Source organism: Bos taurus, chromosome 17 (genome assembly GCF_002263795.3).
Source record: "Bos taurus isolate L1 Dominette 01449 registration number 42190680 breed Hereford chromosome 17, ARS-UCD2.0, whole genome shotgun sequence".
Classification (NCBI taxonomy): domain Eukaryota; kingdom Metazoa; phylum Chordata; class Mammalia; order Artiodactyla; family Bovidae; genus Bos; species Bos taurus.
In genome coordinates this window covers 61,337,090-61,356,636 of record NC_037344.1, presented here as the reverse complement: position 1 = coordinate 61,356,636, position 19,547 = coordinate 61,337,090, and the positions used below count along the sequence as shown (strand labels likewise).

At 48.3% G+C, this 19,547-nt stretch overlaps 1 protein-coding gene across 1 annotated transcript in view; it reads left to right on the top strand.

The window, feature by feature from the left end:
- Positions 1-19,547, top strand: part of OAS2 (2'-5'-oligoadenylate synthetase 2) — a 27,941-nt gene extending 8,394 nt beyond the window's left edge. The window contains 10 exon segments of the mRNA NM_001024557.1: positions 739-1,015; positions 4,873-5,051; positions 6,809-7,044; positions 7,537-7,678; positions 10,127-10,297; positions 11,802-12,084; positions 13,775-13,965; positions 15,790-16,028; positions 17,071-17,230; positions 18,346-19,547. Coding sequence (NP_001019728.1) covers positions 739-1,015; positions 4,873-5,051; positions 6,809-7,044; positions 7,537-7,678; positions 10,127-10,297; positions 11,802-12,084; positions 13,775-13,965; positions 15,790-16,028; positions 17,071-17,230; positions 18,346-18,435 — 1,968 coding nt within the window. The 3' untranslated portion in view covers positions 18,436-19,547.

The following is a 19,547-nucleotide window of genomic DNA, read 5'->3' as shown; positions in this document are numbered from 1 at the left end:
AACCACCATGCAGTCCTACCTCTCAAAATTGTTAACTTTTTTCTCATTAAAAAAATATGTACAAGTGCACAGATTTGTGTACAGCTTGATGGATTGCCACAGACAACATACCAATGTGACCTATACCCAGATCAAGAAATAAAATTTTCCCAGCCTCCACCCAAGAGTCCCTGGGCCCCTTATCCACTCATTACCCTCAACCCCAGCCCACCACTCTCCTGACTTCTAACAACATAGATTAGTTTTGCCTGTTTTTAAACTTCGCATAGAGTGATCAAGCTTCCAGGTTTGTCTGCGACTGAAGGGTTTTCTGGGACATGGACGTCTCGGGGCTAAAACTGAGCAGGTTGGTCTCCCTGTCTAAAGACACCGTGCGCTGTGTGGCTGTAACGTGTGGGCTCTGTTCTCAACCCACCGGTTGACGAGGCGTGCGTTGCCGCGTGCAGCTGTTATCATTTTGTTGTTGCCATGCATCCCGCTGTGTGGGCGCACCACATTTGTCTGCTCTGCTGCTGATGGCCATCCAAGCTGCCTTCTGTTTGGGGCTTGTAGGGGAAATGCTGCTGTGGGTGCCCTGATTCAGCTATTTGGGTGGACCGATGAACACCGGCCACTCAACTCTTAGACTATGGTGACATGTGGAACTTCTGCTCAAGTTGAGAAATACTTCTGCCTGTTGGGGTGCCCAGTGACCCCAGAGGGTTCAGACTTTCACATCTGCTTCTCTGTTGCTGGTAGGGTGGCTCCTATGGCCGGAGAACGGTCTTGAGAGGCAACTCCGATGGTATCCTTGTCGTCTTCTTCGGGGACCTTGAGCAATTCCAGGACCAGGAAAAAAGACAATATGAACTCCTCAGCAAAATCTGGGCACAGATGAAGCACTGTGAGTCCACGTGGAAACTGGCAGCCAAGATGGAGCTCCAGAACACCAATAGGAGCTCCAGGGTCACTATCCAGCTTTCCACAAAACAGCAGAGCATCACTTTCAACGTGCTGCCTGCCTTCAATGCTCTGGGTGAGCCCTCCTGGGCGTGCAGGGTGGTGGGGAGGGTTGGAGGTATGGGTCTGGAAGGGCTTGTCAAGAGAACAAAGCCAAAGCCAATGAAAGGGGTGGTGGGCAGCATGGGGATGGAATAAATACCCCTAAAAGTGAAAAGAAAGTGAAAGTGTTAATCACTCAGGTGTGTCCTACTCTTTGTGGCCCCATGGACTGTAACCTGCCAGGCTCCTCTGTCCATGGAATTCTCCAGGCAAGAATACTGGAGTGGGTTGCCATTCTCTTCTCCAAGGGAACTTCCCCAGCCAGGGATCAAACCCTCTTCTCCTGCAGTGCAGGCAGATTCTTTACTGTTTGAGCCACCAGGGAAGACTTTCAAGAGAGAAGACTTCTTCTACCTTGAGCTTACTCTGTTCTTTAGAACCTCTCCTTTAACTCCTAATTGACTTTGGAGGAAATGTTCTAGATTCTAGAACCTAGAGTAGAATTCCTCAAACTGTGATATGCACACAAATCCCCTGAGAAACCTGTTAAAATGATGGCTCTGATTCAAGAGATTGGGGTCCAGAATTCTGTATTTTCAACCAGCCTCATGGTGGTTGCTGCTCTTCTGCAGACCATAGTGAAGATGTAAACTAGAATAAACGTTGGTTAGAGGTAGAGGACGGGGAAAACATCTGAGAAAAGTTCAGCTAGAGCAGGTTTGGAGTTGCCCTCTAATCAGGTCAACATCAAGGCAAGGATCTTCCATGGGCAACTGTTTAAAAGGATCAATGGTTGGATGGAAGGATGGTTGACTGGATGGATGGATGGATGGTTGGAGGATGGATGGATGGATGGTTGACTGGATGGATGGATGGATGGATGGTTGGAGGATGGATGGATGGATGGTTGACTGGATGGATGGATGGATGGTTGACTGGATAGATGGATGGATCGTTGGATGGATGGATGGATGGATGGATGGTTGACTGGATAGATGAATGGATGGTTGACTGGGTGGATGGATGAAAGGATGGTTGACTGGGTGGATGGATGGTTGGTTTATTGAGTGGATAAGACTTACCATAGTCACAGCTTAGTCTCAAGCATTAGGTACATATATTATCACAAACTTAATTATCAGAGTTGACATCCAACCCCTCATTAAACAAATGGAATCAGAAAGAAATGACTGTATCCAGGGTCACACCCAGTTACTGACAGAGCTAGAATAAAAGCCCGAGTCTTTTAAGAGTCAGGCATGGTGCCTTCAAGGTGGACACACACACACACACAAAACCTGATGACTCACATTCACAGAAAGGTGACCTAGTTCAGAGGAAATAATGCAGCAGTTTGTGAGTTAGGCAACTCTGAATTCTCACCCTGATCCTACTACTAACCCACCTTTGTCTAACTGTAAGATCAAAGCTAGAAAAAGCTAACTTCCAGGGCCTTTCGGACAGTAAGGATTGAGAATACATGCCTGACTCAAAGTGTTACTGAAAGGTGTGTGGGTCCAGCTGCTCACGGTCCAAAAGTCAACAAATAGGCCAACCTGATGGAAAGGAAAATTAGCTTTATTTCAGATGCCAGTAACTTTAGGGGAGGGCAGACATCTGTCCAAAGGTCAGCTCGTCCCGCTGATCGTCAGTGGAGACGAGCTTTTTTAGACCGAGGGAGGGGGCTACATGAAGAAAAAGTACAGTCAGCTCCGACAGGCATCTTCAAACTGGTCATCAGTGATCTGACCAGCATCATCTCAATTGTTTTAGATGCAGTTTATCTTCTGCAGTTTATCTTCAGTTCCAGGGTCGGTTTGTTCCCATTTTCTTTGGGGTCCAGTCTCAGAACTGCGGCAGCTCATGTCATGGGTACAGTCTGGTCATCGCGTAGCTAACTTCTTCCACCTGGAGTTTCAGTATCTATATGACAGCTCATGGATATGGCTCAGAATGTTATCTATAATCCTTGAGAAGGAAACTCTCAGAGGTCCTCGACTAAGCTTAATGTTGAGTTAGTCATTTAGTGGAGTCTGTATCTTTGCAACCCCATAGACTGTAGCTCAATTATGTTTAATGACTATATTATTATTATTTGGTCTCCTTTGACTCTTTTCCTTTGTTTCTGCATGTTCTCCTCTCTCTGGTTAAACTTATCCTTTGACTGAAGTTTTCCCCAGGCAAAAAGCAGACATATTATTATTATTTGGTCTCCTTTGACTCTTTTCCTTTGTTTCTGCATGTTCTCATCTCTCTGGTTAAACTTATCCTTTGACTGAAGTTTTCCCCAGGCAAAAAGCAGACAGAGAGCATGGTAAGTGTGGGAGGAGGCAAGGACATAGAGTCCAGCTCCATTTCAGCAGGAGGGGCTGGAGACAAGGTGAAGAGACAGTGTGACTCAGAATTCGTAGGATGTCCTATGTTCTCTCCTCTGGTTCATGGCAAACAGATGGGGAAACAGTGGAAACAGTGGCTGACTTTATTTTGGGAGGCTCCAGAATCACTGCAGATGGTGATTGAAGCCAAGAAAATAAAAGATGCTTACTCCTTGGAAGGAAAGTTATGACCAACCTAGACAGCATATTCAAAAGCAGAGACATTACTTTGTCAACAAAGGTCTGTCCAGTCAAGGCTCTGGTTTTTCCAGTATCATGTACGGATGTGAGAGTTGGACTATAAAGAAAGCTGAGCGACGAAGAATTGATGCTTTTGAACTGTGGTGTTGGAGAAGACTCTTGAGAGTCCCTTGGACTGCAAGGAGATCCAACCAGTCCATCCTAAAGGAGATCAGTCCAGGGTGTTCATTGGAGGGACTGATGTTGAAGCTGAAACTCCAATACTTTGGCCACCTGATTCTGAGAGCTGACTCATTTAAAAAGACCCTGATGCTGGGAAAGATTGAAGGCAGGAGAAGGGGACGACAGAGGATGAGATGGTTGGATGCCATCACCGACACAATGGACATGGGTTTGGGTGGACTCCGGGAGTTTGGTGATGGACAGGGAGGCCTGGCGTGCTGCGGTTCATGGGGTCGCAGAGTCGGACACGACTGAGCGACTGAACTGAACTGAACTTCTCTGGGTCACAGCAGGGTGGTTGGAGATAAGGCCAGAGCGCCCTCTGCTGGCTCTCCCAGTCGTGCAAGGATGATGTAAGAACGGAAAGACCAGGTCTTCCTCACATGTAGTATCCAGGAGCTGCCACGAGATGGCGGCAGAGTTACACATTTCAAATTTGAATCTCTCTCTCTCTTTTTTTTTCCCCCCTAAACCAAACAATAACTGTGACTCAGAATTCGTAGGAAATCCTGTGTTCTCTCCTCTGGTTCAGAGCACAGTGGTTGGAGATAAGGCCAGAGCGCTGTCTGTTGGGTCACTGCAGGGTGGTTGGAGATAAGGCCAGAGCGCCCTCTGCTGGCTCTCCCAGTCGTGCAAGGATGATGTGAGAACGAAAGACCAGGTCTTCCTCACATGAAGTATCCAGAAGCTTCCACGAGATGACGGCAGAGTGACACATTACAAACTTGAATTTTTTTTTTTTTTTTCCCCTAGACGAAACAATAATGGTTGCTTTCTGAGAAAAGCAGGGCTTCCCTGGGTAGCTCAGATGGTTGGTCATGACTGAGCGACTGGCATTTCATTTCATTTCATTTCATTTCTGAGAAAAGTAAACTACAGGGGAATTTTAAAATTACATTCTTTACTAAATATTAGCCTAACTACATTTTATTATCTAGCAGGACAGACCACCCCTCACCTTTTATGTAAATAACCCCATCCTCTTATACATGAAGCAGTGAGCGTGTGCTATCTAGCTGCATCCAGCCTCTTTGTGGGCTCACCGAGGCTAGGGTCCCTGAAAATCAGAAGTTCTGCTTCTCTTTCACACCAGGCTTAAGTGAGAAGTCTAGCCTCTGGAGCTATCGAGAACTCAAAAGATCCTTGGATATGGTGAAAGCCAGGCCTGGTGAGTTCTCAGTCTGCTTCACTGAACTCCAGGAGAAGTTTTTTAGCAACTATCCCAGCAAACTGAAGGATTTGATCCTCTTGGTAAAGCACTGGTTTCAAAAGGTAAATTTCAAATTGTGTGTCTATTGCTATCTATCATCTGTTTCCCTTTGACTGAGATGATTCATCTTGGGTTAAGTGTCAATACAACAACGTTAAGAATGATGGCACAGGCAGTAAAGAAGCTGCCTGCAATGCAAGAGACCCTGGGGTCAGGAAGACCCCCTGGAGGAGGAAACCCAGTCTGGTATTTTTGGTTGGAGAATCCCATGGACAGAGGAGCCTGGTGGGCTACAGTCCACAGGGTCGCAAAGAGTCGGACACAACTGAGTGACTGAACTGAACTGAACTGAACATGTTCGCATTCAAGAATACAGCTCAGGACTTGACTGGTCGTCCAGGGGTTAAGATACCACCGTTCCAATACAGGGGTTCAGGTTCGAACCCTGGTAGGGGAAGTAAGATCCCACATGCCACAAACACACACACACACAAAGGAATATGGCTCAGTGCATTATCGGGGGAGCCTGGTGGGCTGCCGTCTATGGGGTCGCACAGTCGGACACAGCTGAAGCAACTTAGCAGCAGCAGCAGCAGCAGCAGGCAATCCTCAGATCCAAATAGGGCACATTTCCTGCACCCCAGCAGGCTGCCCACTCCCAGTCCATACTGCTCCCAAACAAACCTCTGTCCTAACATCTGTCACCGCAGATTAGTTTTGTTGGTTTTTAAACTCGATGTCAACAGAATCTTACTAAATGTACTTTAAGTTTGCCACCTCTCGCTCAGTGTTAGGCCTGAGAGGTTTTTCCATGTTGTGGCAGGGAGTCGAGGCTCTTCATTGTTTGATACTACTCCATTGCGTTACCACACTGTACCTGGATGCGTTCCACTGCGAAGAGAATGGGTCACTCCCAAATTGGGGCTATCAGGAGTTAGGCTACAATGGATATTCCCCTACATGTCTTTTTTTTTTGGTGACTTGAAGCAGTCAATTCCTCTTGGGTAAAAATGCAGGAGTGAAACTGCTGTACTATAAGGTATACTGTGTGTGTGTGTGTGTGTGTGTGTGTGTGTGTGACACACGCACGCATGCATACCCAGTTGCTCAGTTGTGTCTTTGCGACCCATGGGCTGTAGCCCACCTGGCTCCTCTGTCCATGGGATTTCCCAGGCAAGAATACTGGAGTGGGGTACCATTTCTTCCTCCAGGGGATCTTCCTGACTCAGGGATCAAACCCATGTCTCCTGCATCTCCTGCATTGTCTGGTGGGGTGGAATCTTTTACTGCTGCTCCACCTGGGAAGTCCATATACCTTATATATGCAATATATATTCATATATTATATATATATACATGAATGAGGAGGGCATGGCAACCCACTCCAGTATGCTTGCCTGGAGAATCCCCATGGACAGAGGAGCCTGGCAGGCTACAGTCCATGGGGTCACAAAGAGTCAGACATGACTGACGCGACTTAGCTACATATATGAATATGTATGTATATGTGTATACATATACACATGGCACACATGAATGAATTTGTGAACTATATAGATATAAATTTAACTTTAGTAAATACAGCTGAATAGCGTTCCCAAATGGTTGCACCAGTTCACACTCCCATCAGCTGTGGATGATAGTTTCAGGTGCTCCACATTCTTGCCAACACTTGCTATTGTCAGTCTATGGGATTTTAGCCACGATATCATTTCTGTCACTAGCAGGGGATGGTGACTTCCTATAGACTTCTAGTTTCTTGCTTTCAGACCCCTGGCGCGGGTCCCAAGTTATCTGCCAGGCTTCTCTCCTCTCACAGTGCCAGGAAAAGCTGATCAATTCCTCCCTGCTGCCTCCATATGCACTGGAGCTGCTTACAGTCTACGCCTGGGAACAGGGGTGTGGAGCGGAGGACTTTGATATGGCTGAAGGTGTCAGGACTGTTCTGAGGCTCATTGAGAAGCAGGAGCAGCTCTGTGTCTATTGGACAGTCAACTACAACTTTGGAGATGAGATCGTCCGCAACATCCTGCTGAGCCAGCTCCAAGCCCCAAGGTACCAAGCTTCCCATTCCATCTCTCCTTCCCTCTTTATCTGCATGCCAGGCTGTGCCCCCTTAGAATGAGGGTCCATCCCCCTTTCCGCAGCCAGGGGATCTGTCAAAAGAACACGAGCTGCAGTGGTTAAGGAGGCAAAGAGAGGTCTGTCTGCAAGAGGAATGCTTCAACATTTCTCACATTCTAAACCATTGTCATCTTTTGTCCACAAAGCAAGCACTTCCCCTCATAGAAAGAGGGGCTAAGGAGACAGGTCAGCAAAAAGAGGAGACCGTTTTATTAGCTTATGAATGGAACATGTCCGTGAAGCAGAGTAAACAGGACCAGAGAGGCTAGACATCTTAGACAAAGCACTTCAGCAATTGGGAGGAACTGCAGGAGGTAAAATACAGATTCCTGGGTGCCCAGTCCAGCCCTCTCCCTTAAACTGATTTCTTCTCCCACAAGCAACCCAACTGATTATTATTTTTTAACCTAATGGAATTTATAGGCCAGTAATCTTGGATCCAACTGACCCAACCAATAATGTGAGCATGGATAACACCTGCTGGCTGCAACTAAAACACGAAGCTCAAAACTGGTTGCGTTCTCTCAGGCAGAACGAGTCACCTGGACCATCTTGGAATGTTCTGGTGAGAGAGCTTTCCAGCACAGCTGGTGTGCTGCTACAGACAGGGCCCGCCTGACACTTGGACGACAGTCTATCTGAGATTACCCTAAGTTGGTTGCCCAGAGCTGCTGTGACAGAGTACCACTCACTGGTGGCTTAAAGCAACAGAAATATATTCCGTCTCAGTTCTGGGGACTAGAAGTCCAAGATCAAGGCATCAGCAGGACTGTGCTCCCTCTGAAGGCTCCACGGGAGAGTGCTTCCATGCCTCTTCCAGCTTCTGATGGTTGCAAGAAATCCTTGGCGTGTGGCAGCGTCACCCCAGTCCCTGCCTCTGTTGTCGCGTGAGCCTCTCTTGTGTCATCACAACGTCTTCCCTGCATGCTTGTCTGTCTCTGCGTCTCTCTGCTCTTCTTTTTTTTTTTTTCTCTGCTCTTCTTATAAGGACCCCAATCATACAGAATAAGGGACCCACAGTAACAACCTCATTAACTCGATTCTTTTCACTGTTTGCTCACTGTCCGACTCTTTTTGTGACCCCATGGACTAGCCCCCCAGGCTCCTCTGTCCACAGGATTTCCTGGGCAAGAATACTGGAGTGGGTTGCCATTTCCGGCTCCAATGGATCTTCCTCACCCAAGGATCAAGCCTGCACCTCCTGTATTAGCAGGTGGATTCTTTACCACTGAACGACCAGGGGTGGCCCCTTAACTTGATTACCTCTTTTCAAAGACTCTGTTTCCAAATAAGCTCACATGAATAGGGCCTAGAGGTCGGGACTTCAATGCAGTTTTTAGGAGGACACAGTTCAATCTGTACACACACCCTTAGGGGCCTTCCCTTCCATTAAAATGATGGTAAAGTGTAAAGTTGAACAAAGAAGAATGGGGGCATCTGCAAACGAGAGTTTGCAAGAGAGTTAGTTTCTGCAAGAGAGGAAGCAGGTGAGAAGGTGGTGACAGGTGAAATGGAGCAGAGCCCAGGAGATGTGGGTGGTGGCCCCCCAGCAAATGCTGGATCAGGCCCTGAGCTCCTTTCACACACTATGGGGGTGGGGCGTGAGAGTGAGAAGTGAGGCGGGAGATGGGAACTAATGACGCAGCCAGATGCATTGACTTCCCCCTCCCCTCCCCAAAGGAGAAGCACATCGATCCACACAAGTCTGATCATATCTGCTAGGTCCCATCTTTGCATAAGGTAGGCAGAGTCAGAGAACAGGACGCGGACATTGAGGAGGGGTACCGCTGTTTTCCCTGCCCAGAGCAAGAAGCAAACTGCCTCTGCAGGCTGAGGCCTGAGCAAAACAGCAAAGAGAAGAGGCTCGGGTGAGGTGTCTTGAGCTGTGGTCTACAGGGCATGTGCCATCTGACGTTTTCTACTGAAGAGGACAGAACCACACTTCTGGGCGGGTGTCAGATCCCCTTTACTCATCAGAATGTGGTTTCCTTCCAGAAGCAACCAGAGGTGCGAGGGAGTGAGCAGGTCCCACCCTCCACGACCCCATTTGATTTGAGAGCAGGGAACTGCCCCCTTCAGAATGAGCACACAGCCCCTCCGACCCCAGGACATCCCTCTCTTCAACACACTTAGAGGGAACAACATCCCCTGCCGTGAAGGGTCGAATAGTGTCCCGGGAAATTCACATCCCCCCAGATCCTCAGCGTGTGACCTTCTTTGGAAGCAGTGTCTTTGCAGGTATCATCAGTTAAGGGGTCACCCTGGATCAGCATGGGCTCTGGATCCTATGACTGGGTCATATAGGAAGACACTCAGGGACAGACATAGAGTGGACGAGGTCACGTGACAACGGAGGCAGGGGCAGGCGTGATGCCGCCACGAGACAAGGAAGACTACAGGACTACCAGAAGCTGAAAGATGCGAGGAAGGATTCTCCCCGGAGTCTTGGGAGAGAGCCTGGCCCTGCCCATGCTCTGATTTCAGGAGTTTAGTCTCCAGAACCGTGGTTTGTTACAGCAGCGCCTGGAAACCCAGTCCACCTGGGCACAGGGTGTCTGACAGAGGCTGACAGAACCTCGAAAAAAGGAATGAGTGTGATCATCAGGAGTCAACAATACCCACAATCAATGGGAAAATAATGAAGGAATATGAGAAGCTATTCATAGGAGATACTGGCAACTGGCAGACGAAGCCAGAACAGAAAGTGGAAATGAGAGAGTGGTTCAGAGCCCAGGGCATCACAAACCTGTTTGGGAGAAGGAGCCAGATCTCTCCTAGGGGGTAAGGAGGAGCAAGGAGGGGAGCTTTTGTTTCAGGCGGATCTTGGGCACCACCTGGAACTCTCAGGCATGCTCTTAGGGTATGTTGATGTGAGAACTCATGATGACAAAGGTACCAGCAGGAGGGTTGGAGAGCAGGAGGGAGGGGTTGGTGGAACAGAGAAGGCAGGGGAGGAAGCGGGATGGGGGGTGGTGGCTGCCAGGGGGCATCTCACAGCTGGCTCCTTCCACAGCCTGCATCACTCTACATAACCCCAGGCCATCTGCTAGATAAGTTCGTCAAGGACTTTCTCCAGCCCAACCAGACTTTCCAAGACCAGATCAAGAAAGCTCTTAAAATCATCTGTTCATTCCTTGAAGAAAATTGCTTTCGACATTCAACTACAAAGATTCAAGTTATCCAGGTGAGCCCTGGCTTTTTTCTTTGTTCTTTGCGGGGAACTAAGTAGTCCCTGGATCTCGGCAAGAGTTGTGACCACCAGAAACGTGAGGGCAAAGGATGTGGGAGGGAAGCTGGGGAGAGCAGCACCTGGGACCCCAGTTCTCAGCGGAGGGTGCTGAGGCACTGCTGAAGTCATTCGTGATAGGCTCTGGGGCGGGGCACGTTGTGTGTCTCGCAGGGTCTTTATTCCCACACCAGGTATCAAACCCACGGCATTGAGAGCACGGAGTTCTAACCGCTGGACCACCAGGGGGTTCCCGTTCCCAACAGACTTCCGATTCTGCGTTAGCCTCCAAGGTTGACCCAGAGGTGAAGGATCACTGCTTGGCCCTCCTTGCCCATCCTTGGCTTGTAGTGTATCTCTTGTAGTGGGAAAATTTTAGATTTTTACTATTAGTTGAGGATATTTTTTCCTCACTATGGTCTCTTTTTAAAATGATTGACTTCAAGTATAGTTGCTGTACAGTATCATACAAGGTACAGTAAGGTATACATACGGTTGGGCTTCCCTGGTGGCACAGTGGTGAAGAATCCACCTGCCAATGCAAGAGATGCAAGAGGCTCGGGTTTGATCCCTGTGTCCGGGAAGATCCCCTGGAGTAGGAGATGGCACCCCACTCCAGTATTCTTGCCTGGAGAATCCCATGGAAAGAGGAGCCTGGTGGGCTATAGTCCATGGGGTCGCAAAGAGTCAGACACAACTGAGCGACTGAGCATGCACACGCAAGGTGTATGATATAGTGATTCACGATTTTGTAAGACAATGTAATTTAAATGGTGGCTCAGCGGTAAAGAATCCACCTGCAACCCAGGAGATATATGTTCAATTCCTGGGTTGGGAAGATCTCCTGGAGGAGAAGACGACAACCCACTCCAATATTCTTGCCTGGAGAATTCCACAGACGGAGGAGCCTGGAGGGCTACAGTCCATGGAGTCGCAAAGAGGCAGACAAGACTGAGCAACTGAGCGCCCTCCACTTATAGTTATTATAAAATAGTGGCTTTATTCCCCATGGCGTACAGTATGTCGCTGTAGCTTATTTATCCCTAAGAGTTTGCACCTCTTACACCCCACCTCTGTGGGCCCTGCCCCCGCCCCTCCCCACACTGTAACCACTAGTCTGCTCTCTGTGTCCCTGAGTCTGTAAAGCTATGAAGTCTTTACCAGAAGTATTTAGGACGTTGACTTGAGAAGCAGGTAATTTAAAACTAACCTATCTGTTGTTTGTGGGTAAATTCACACATCAAAAAGTGTGAGACAAACCACCTTTGGAATCAGAGGATTCTATTGGGAAAATGAAACTCTCCGCTTAGGACTCAGCCCTAATTGGAGACACAAACTTGGGACTATCCCTGGCAACCTCATCAATTAGCCCAACAGGTGCCAGCCCACAGGGGCGAGGGGCGAGGGGCGAGGGGCTCAAGCTCCAGAAAACTCTGTATCTCGATTTGCCTTTCTTCCCTAGGGGGGGTCGACTGTGAAAGGCACGGCTCTGAAGACTGGCTCTGATGCCAGCCTCGTAGTGTTCGCAAACTCGCTGAAAAGCTACACCTCCCCAAAAAATGAGAGATACAACATCATCAAGGAAATCCATGAGCAGCTGGAAGCCTGTCGGCAGGAGAAGGATTTTGAAGTGAAGTTTGAGATTTCAAAATGGAAGCCTCCCTGGGTGCTAAGCTTCACTCTGAAATCCAAAGTCCTCAATGAAAGTGTTGACTTTGATGTGCTGCCTGCGTTTAATGCCCTAGGTAAGACTCCCGAGACTTGAGCCTCTGGAAGAGGCTTCTGGCGTGATGGAAGAAGGAAGGATTCTGGTGTGATGGAGGCAGGGGCAGTGTAGAGGGAAAGTCATGCGACTTACTAATCAGCCTTGGGTCCAGTGCCCCAACAGGTGATATGATGACACCAGCATCTTACACCTGTGTGCATTTTTATTCTCATTTAAGTATCCTGATGAAGGCCAGAGAGCTTCCCTGGTGGTTCAGTGGTAAAGAATCCGCCTGCCAATGCAGGAGATGCAGGTTCGATCCCCACTCCAGTACTCTTGCCTGGAGAACCCCATGGACAGAGGAGCCTGGAAGGCTGCAGTCCATGGGGTCTCAGAGTCAGACACGACTTAGCGACTCAACAACAGCAACAGCCAGAACCTGCATCGTATATTCCCAGGGTATCACTCGCTGCTGCTGCTGCTAAGTCACTTCAGTCATGTCCGACTCTGTGTGACCCCATAGACAGCAGCCCATCAGGCTCCCCCGTTCCTGGGATTCTCTAGGCAAGAACACTGGAGTGGGTTGCCATTTCCTTCTCCAATGCATGAAAGTGAAAAGTGAAAGCAAAGGCGCTCAGTCGTGTCCGACTCACAGCAACCCCAGGGACTACAGCACCAGGGTCCTCCATCCATGGGATTTTCCAGGCAAGAGTACTGGAGTGGGGTGCCATTGTCTTCTCAGATCAAAGAATGAGGTACACAGGAATTCAGTACACATTTATAGATAAAATGTCTCAAGTACTAGGGAAGGAAATTTTAAAAATAGACTTTGGGAGAAATTCTGAGGCAAAAACAGGAAATCTGGGTGTTCACTTTCAATCATAGGCAAAAATTTCCTTTAGAAATTCAATTTGTAAGTGACAGATACACAATGATGTATTAAAAGAAACCAAGGCTACGTCAGGCATTTTCCAAATCAAAATCAAGAAGACTCTGGTACTTTCCTTCTGAATGGTTCTTAGTGTCTTTAGAGAGGAAATGAGAGTATATAGATTGAGGGTCAGCTAACTTTTTCAAGCCTGGGTCTCCTGCATTGCAAGCAGGTTCCTTACCATCTGAGCCACCAGGGAAGCCCTATAAAAGATAAGAGAGCAAATATTTTCAGCTTTAAGGACCATAATGTATCCATCACAACTACTCAACTCTGCCTTTGTAGCTTGAAAGCAGTCATAGGCAATACATTAATAAGTGAGCATGACTGTGTTCTAATAAAGCTTTATTTATAAAAATAAGAAAGGGGCCAGGTGTCATCTGGGGGCCATAGTTTCCAAAGTTCAGGTTAGCGCTGTCCAGAAAGCCTTTCTGCAATAACAAAAATGTCCTATATTATGTTCTGTATCTATGGAGAGCTTGAAATATGGCTAGTGCTACTGAGGAACTAAATTTTTCAATTTTCCTTTAATGAGTTTGAATGCAAATAGCCATCCTGGCTGATGACTACCCTATAGGACAGTGCAGATCTAGATAACACTTTAATAATGCCATCTATAGTCATATAAACCATATAATTTTTAATAACTCACTACTCCGGAGATATTAGACATCAGTAGTTTACATACACCAATGGAGTTCAAAGTAATTTCCCAGGATTAAATTACATTAACAGTGTTTTGAGATCTGTTACTGTCTAGAGAGACTATAGCATAATGTAAATTTCTCGCCCATGCTAGGTGAACTGAAGTCTGGCTCCACACCCAGCCCCAGGACCTATACTGAACTCATCCATTTGTACAAACCTTCTGATGTCTTCCTGGAGGGAGAATTTTCTGCGTGTTTCACGAAGCTACAGCGCAATTTTGTTCGCTCCCTGCCCCTGAAACTGAAGGATTTAATCCGCCTGCTGAAGCACTGGTAGAAAGGGGTACGACGGCTCTTTTCCTAGAGCCACCTCATTATTGTTATTTTTAATGATCTATTTATTGTATTTTTTGAAATGCTTTTACTTATTTTTGGCTTTACCGGGTCTTGGTTGCTGCTTGGGCTTTTCTCTAGTTGCGGCAAGTGGGGGCTACTCTCCAGTGCGGTGCACGGGCTTCTCATTGTGGTGGCTTCTCTTGTCGCGGAGCGCGGGCTCTCGGTGCGCAGGCTTCAGCAGTTGCAGCTCCCGGGCTTTAGAGCGCAAGCTCGGTAGTTGTGGTGTATGGGCTCAGTTGCGCCGCCACATGCGGGATCTTCCCAGAGCAGGGATCAAACTTGTGTCTTCTACATTGGCAGGCAGATTCTTTACCACTGAGCCACCAGGGAAGCCCTTATTGTGTTGATTTCTGATTGCGCTGGGCGTGGGCTGCATGTGGGCTGCATTGTTGCTGCACGTGGGCTTTCTCCAGTTGCAGCGAGCAGGTGCTACTCTCAAGTTGCGGTGTGCGGGCTTCTCTTGTGCTGGAGCACAAGGTCTAGGCATGCAGGCCTCAGTAGCACTTGGGGCTCAGTTGCCCCGCTGCATGTGAGGTCTTCCCAGACTGGGGATTGAATGCGAGTCCTCTGCATTGGCAGGCAGATTCTTAGCCACCGGACCGTCCTGGTCTTTATTTTTATCAGTACTCTGTGACCACGAAACCAGTCCTTACCTGGTGCTCACACTTGCCCAAGCTGGGTGGAGACTGAACCACATGAAGGAATCTTCCCGCTCTTAACCTGAGTGTCTTTGTGGTGTTTACACCACTAACCCCATTGAGTTGGGTCAGATGTAAGCCCCTCATACCCCTAAAGCTGCTACATGTGGCTTATTTTGCCTTTGCTCTGGCACCCAAATAATTCTGGAGCCGAAGGGAGGATGAAGTTGGGATGTGCAAGCCTACAAGTCATGGCTTACCTTCTGATGGGTGCCCATGATACACACAGATGCTACTCTTGGAAGGCAGGTTGGAATGACAGGCGGCACCAGGGGCTGCATTTTCTATACTGGTTTACCTCCCTTCACTTCCATCAGCTCATGGGGCACTTTCTGAGCCCCACACAATAGCTGCTCTTTCGGGAGATGTTCCCTTTCTGTGTCCAGATTCCTGAAGCTGGAAAAGACCAAATCTGTGGTTTCCAGCTCTATGCCAAGCCCCGGGGAGCTCAGAGTGCTCAGGGCTCCTAGGTGACTTTGGGCAAGTCACTTCGCTTCCCCATGACTTCATCATGGTGACCTCTGCCTGCTGGGTAGGGACATTGGAGGATCAGGAATGAATGATGGAGGTGGAATGTCTGGCCACATAATTAGCAGAGCGGGGCTTTAGGAAGTGGTGAAAGTGTTAGTGGCTAAGTTGTGTCCAACTCTTTGCGGCCCCATGGACTGTAGCCCGCCAGGCTCCTTTGTCCATGGGATTCCCCAGGCAAGAATACTGGAGTGGGTTGCCATGCCCTTCTCCAGGGAATCTTCCCGACCCAAAGATGGAACTCAGGTCTCCCTCATTGCAGGCAGATTCTCTACCGTCCCAGCCACTGAAATCCAGGACAAGATTGTGTTATAACTCTGGGAGGGCACATAAAGGCAAAGTTCAACAAAGAAGCCTGATTGGCTGCCTTTGAGCTGCAGGGCGGCCCTTCTCAGGCCCCCAGCAGACCAATCCCCCCAGGGCTGTGTCTCATGACTCGGTTGTCCTGCTGTGGCCGCAGCATCCTTCGTGTGTACCTTCTTGCTACACTCATGTCACCTCCCTGCTTTAACCAGTATCGTCTGATGTTTCCACTCTCCCCTCAGTGTGAAAAAAAACTGAAGCAAAAGGGGTCTCTGCCCCCTAAGTATGCATTGGAGCTGCTCAGCATCTACGCCTGGGAGAAGGGGAGCGGGGCACAGGATTTTGACATGGCTGAAGGTTTCCGGACGGTCCTGGAGTTGGTCATACAATATCAGCATCTCTGTGTCTTCTGGACGGTCAACTACAGTTTTGATGATGAGATTCTGCGGAACTTCCTCCTGGGCCAGATCCGGAGAACCAGGTGCCCCAAACCCCTCCGTTTCTTACCCTTATTCCCTCCAACACTATTTTGGTGACCGGAATTCACCTCCCAGGGACCCTGATTCATTATTCCTCATATGAAACTGAGAAGGGAACTGTGCTGACCGTCAGAACCTCCCACGGTCTCCAGGGAGGCAGGGGAAATGTCATCCAGGAGGAACAGAGAGGGAAGGACCAGGGTACCAGGTCCTGAGTTGCTTTCATCTTTCTAGGTCAGAAGGAAAAGCAGGGATTCGTTAGCAGGTCTAAAAGGTGTGGGAGTTGGAAGAGTGTCCCTGAGAACTAATGCTATTATTCACTGCTGAAGGATCCTACAGGTTATTTATTAGATCAGGTTCCCATCTCCATCCTACAAAACGGTTATCCTCAAGAATAGGAAGGAATCTTAGTGCATCCACTCAGCGCCAGCAGCGGGGAGCCAAAACAAGGGAAGCGAGAGGAAAGAAAGGAACATTGAGAAAGAATGGAGGAAGGAGGGTGAAAAAAGAGAAAAAGATACCGTGGCTTGCCAGCCATGGGTGTGACCAACTTGACAGTCTGTGCTCGGTCACTCAGTCATGTCCGACTCCTCACAACCCCATGGACTGTAGCCCCCCAGGTTCCTCTGTCCATGAGATTTCTCAGGCAAGAATACTGGAGTAGGTTGCCATTTCCCTCCTCCAGGGGATCTTCCCAACCCAAGGATCAAACTTGCATCTCCTGTGTTGGCAGACAAGTTCTTTAATCACTGAGCCATCTGGGAAATAGAGTTGATTAAATAAATCATATTTCAGTTGCACCAGCATGGGGAGATGTTTATATCATGCCTTCACGTGCGTAATAACGAATAGCTTTCAAAACTTTTCTGACAAATATGATTTAATTCTAGGAAATCCTTTCGAACTGTTTCGGTACATTGGAATGACTGACATCTAAGCTAGAAAGACACATTGTTTTATCATGAAAAAGAGAATGGGCCCCTAATTCTGAGGCCACCAGTTCTGAAAAAGCATGCTTCTAATGACTCCTAACCTCTCGTTTAGGCCTGTGATCTTGGACCCAGCCGATCCTACTGGCGACGTGGGTGGAGGGCACCGTTGGTGCTGGCATCTTCTAGCGAAAGAAGCGACTGAATGGTTGTCTTCTCTCTGCTTCAAAGATAAGTCGGGATGTCCCATACAACCGTGGAACGTGCCAAAAAAAGTCATCTAAAGGAAGTGTCGTCTGGAGATTACCCTGGGATGGGCTTCCATCCAAGAGCTTCCTCTGCTCTAGGAACTTGAGATTCACTCAGCCACACATTACAGATAGCCCAAGTCAGGTGCTTAAACAATTGGGTTTTTTTGGTCCCATTTGATGAAATCCTAAGGCGGGCAATACAGGACTCACTCAACAGCTCCATCAGGCTTCCCCGGGAGCAGATTGTCTCCACCGTGACAGTTGGTATTCGGGCCTGGATAGTTCTTCACGGTGTAAGCCGTGTAAGACGTTGAGCAGCAGCCCTTGGTTCCCTACCCAGGAGATGCGTGCGCACCACGCCCGAGGGCAATAGTCAAAAACGTCTCCAGGGATTTCCCTGTTGAGAATCCGCCTTGCAGTGCAGGGCATGTGGGTTCGATCCCTGGTCAGGGAACTAAGATCCCATGTGCTGAGAGACAACTAGGCTCACACCCTCTGGAGCCCATACAACACAACTGGAGAGCCCGTGTGCCATGAAGAGAAAGACCCGTCACAGCCAAATAAGTAAATCAGTTCTTTTAAAAAGATGTCTCCAGAGATGGCCGAGTGTCACCCGGGGCACGCTCATCCCTAGCTCCTTCTGGCTCCGCCCTCTTGAGTTGTCTAGCTGAGTCTTCCTGCCACTGAGAGTAGCTGTTGCACCTCTGCATGGCGGGCTCATCATCAGGCTGGAGGGACAGAAAAGTGGAGGACACCTACCCACAGGGCGTCTTATTCGAAGCCTCATCCAGCAACGTCTTATGTTTCGTTACCTGGAACCGTTGTCATGCATTGCTTGCAGCTTAAAAGTGACTCCATAAAGGCGGGCGGTGAAGACAGCCGTGGGTGGGGTTGGGTCAGTCAACCCAGAGTGCCTGCCACACCTGTCCAAAGCTCCACCTGCTTCCAAGATACCTGCCCCAGGTACACTTGGTTCTCCCATCAGTTTCTCTGTCAGCAAGTACCCCCAGATTGTCCCTGGTTATCATCACCTCCTCAGATACACTTCCTTCTTTCTTTTTCCTGTGTCTTTTCACCAGTGGTTCTGACTGCTTGGATATGTTTTATTCCTGCACATATATTTCCTTCCTTCTTTCAAGAGAGTGCAGACACCAGGAAGTTGTGGAGCAGGGATATATTCTATGGTCAATGAGATGCACTTACTCAGAAGTCATAGATTCCTGGACTAGTAATGCTGGGAGAAACTTCTAGAGGCCATCACGCAATAGCTTTTTAAAGAATCAGTTCATGGTATAAAAGAGTAACACATGCCTCCCTTGACGGGCCCCATTACCTCTTCCCAAGCGTCTTCAACTCCACTTGAAATCATCACCTCCACGTCCTCTGAAACGTCTCGCCTCACCTCGCTGAAATCGCGTTCCATGTGTGACCTCTGTTATTAACATATCTGCTCTCATCCAGCTTTACGTGCGCCATATTTGTGAACCCTTCTGTATTTTTCCGATTAACTCCTTCCTTCTCCTTTAAGTCTTAGAGGAGGGGTCTCTTCCCGGGATGAAACCCTTTTCCTGGCCCTCGGTTCCTGTGATTCGGTCATCTTGCTCTCAGACTCCTCCACCTCACTCACCTCTTGTCTCTTCCCATGGGGCCCTGCCAAATCAAGGTCTCCTAAGCCAGTAGTGAGCCGGGCTCTGCTTACAACTGCACACTCTCCACAGGCTTGGATTGTGACTGTTGAGATAGACAGATATTTAGATGGACATCAGCAGTTGTTTAAAGCAGATAGGCATGTACATGTATTATGTATGTATGACTGTTGTCATTTCCTTCTGAGCCTACCATTTCCCCTACATCCATGAGCTTCTTCTTGCCAAATCTAAAGGCTTTCTCCTCTGGCTTTGGCTTTCAAGACACTTGGAAGTCTAAATGTGTTAACTTCACATATCCACTTAATGTTTGAGTACTACCACATATACCAACTGTCAGATAAACAAGAATAGATCTGGTCTTTGTCGCCAGTTCCTGGCAAAGAGCTTCAGAAACCCTTGGAACTCCCTGATTTGGGCTGTCTTTTGTATTCTGAGGAGCCCCTTCCAACTCTCCCTGTATTATGCTAATGAGGTGTGGGTCCTTAGTTTCAAAGGATGGATTAGCCATGCCTGAAATGCCAAGCATGTGATGAGTGTTGAAACGGTCAGTCCCACCCACTACCAACCTTCCAAGAGGACAGGAGGGCTGGAGATCGAAGCCAAGCACACGGCCAGTGATTTAATCAACTGTACCTTTGTAATGAAACCCTAAAGAAAACTCTGGACAACAAGGCTTCCTGGTTGGCTGATGA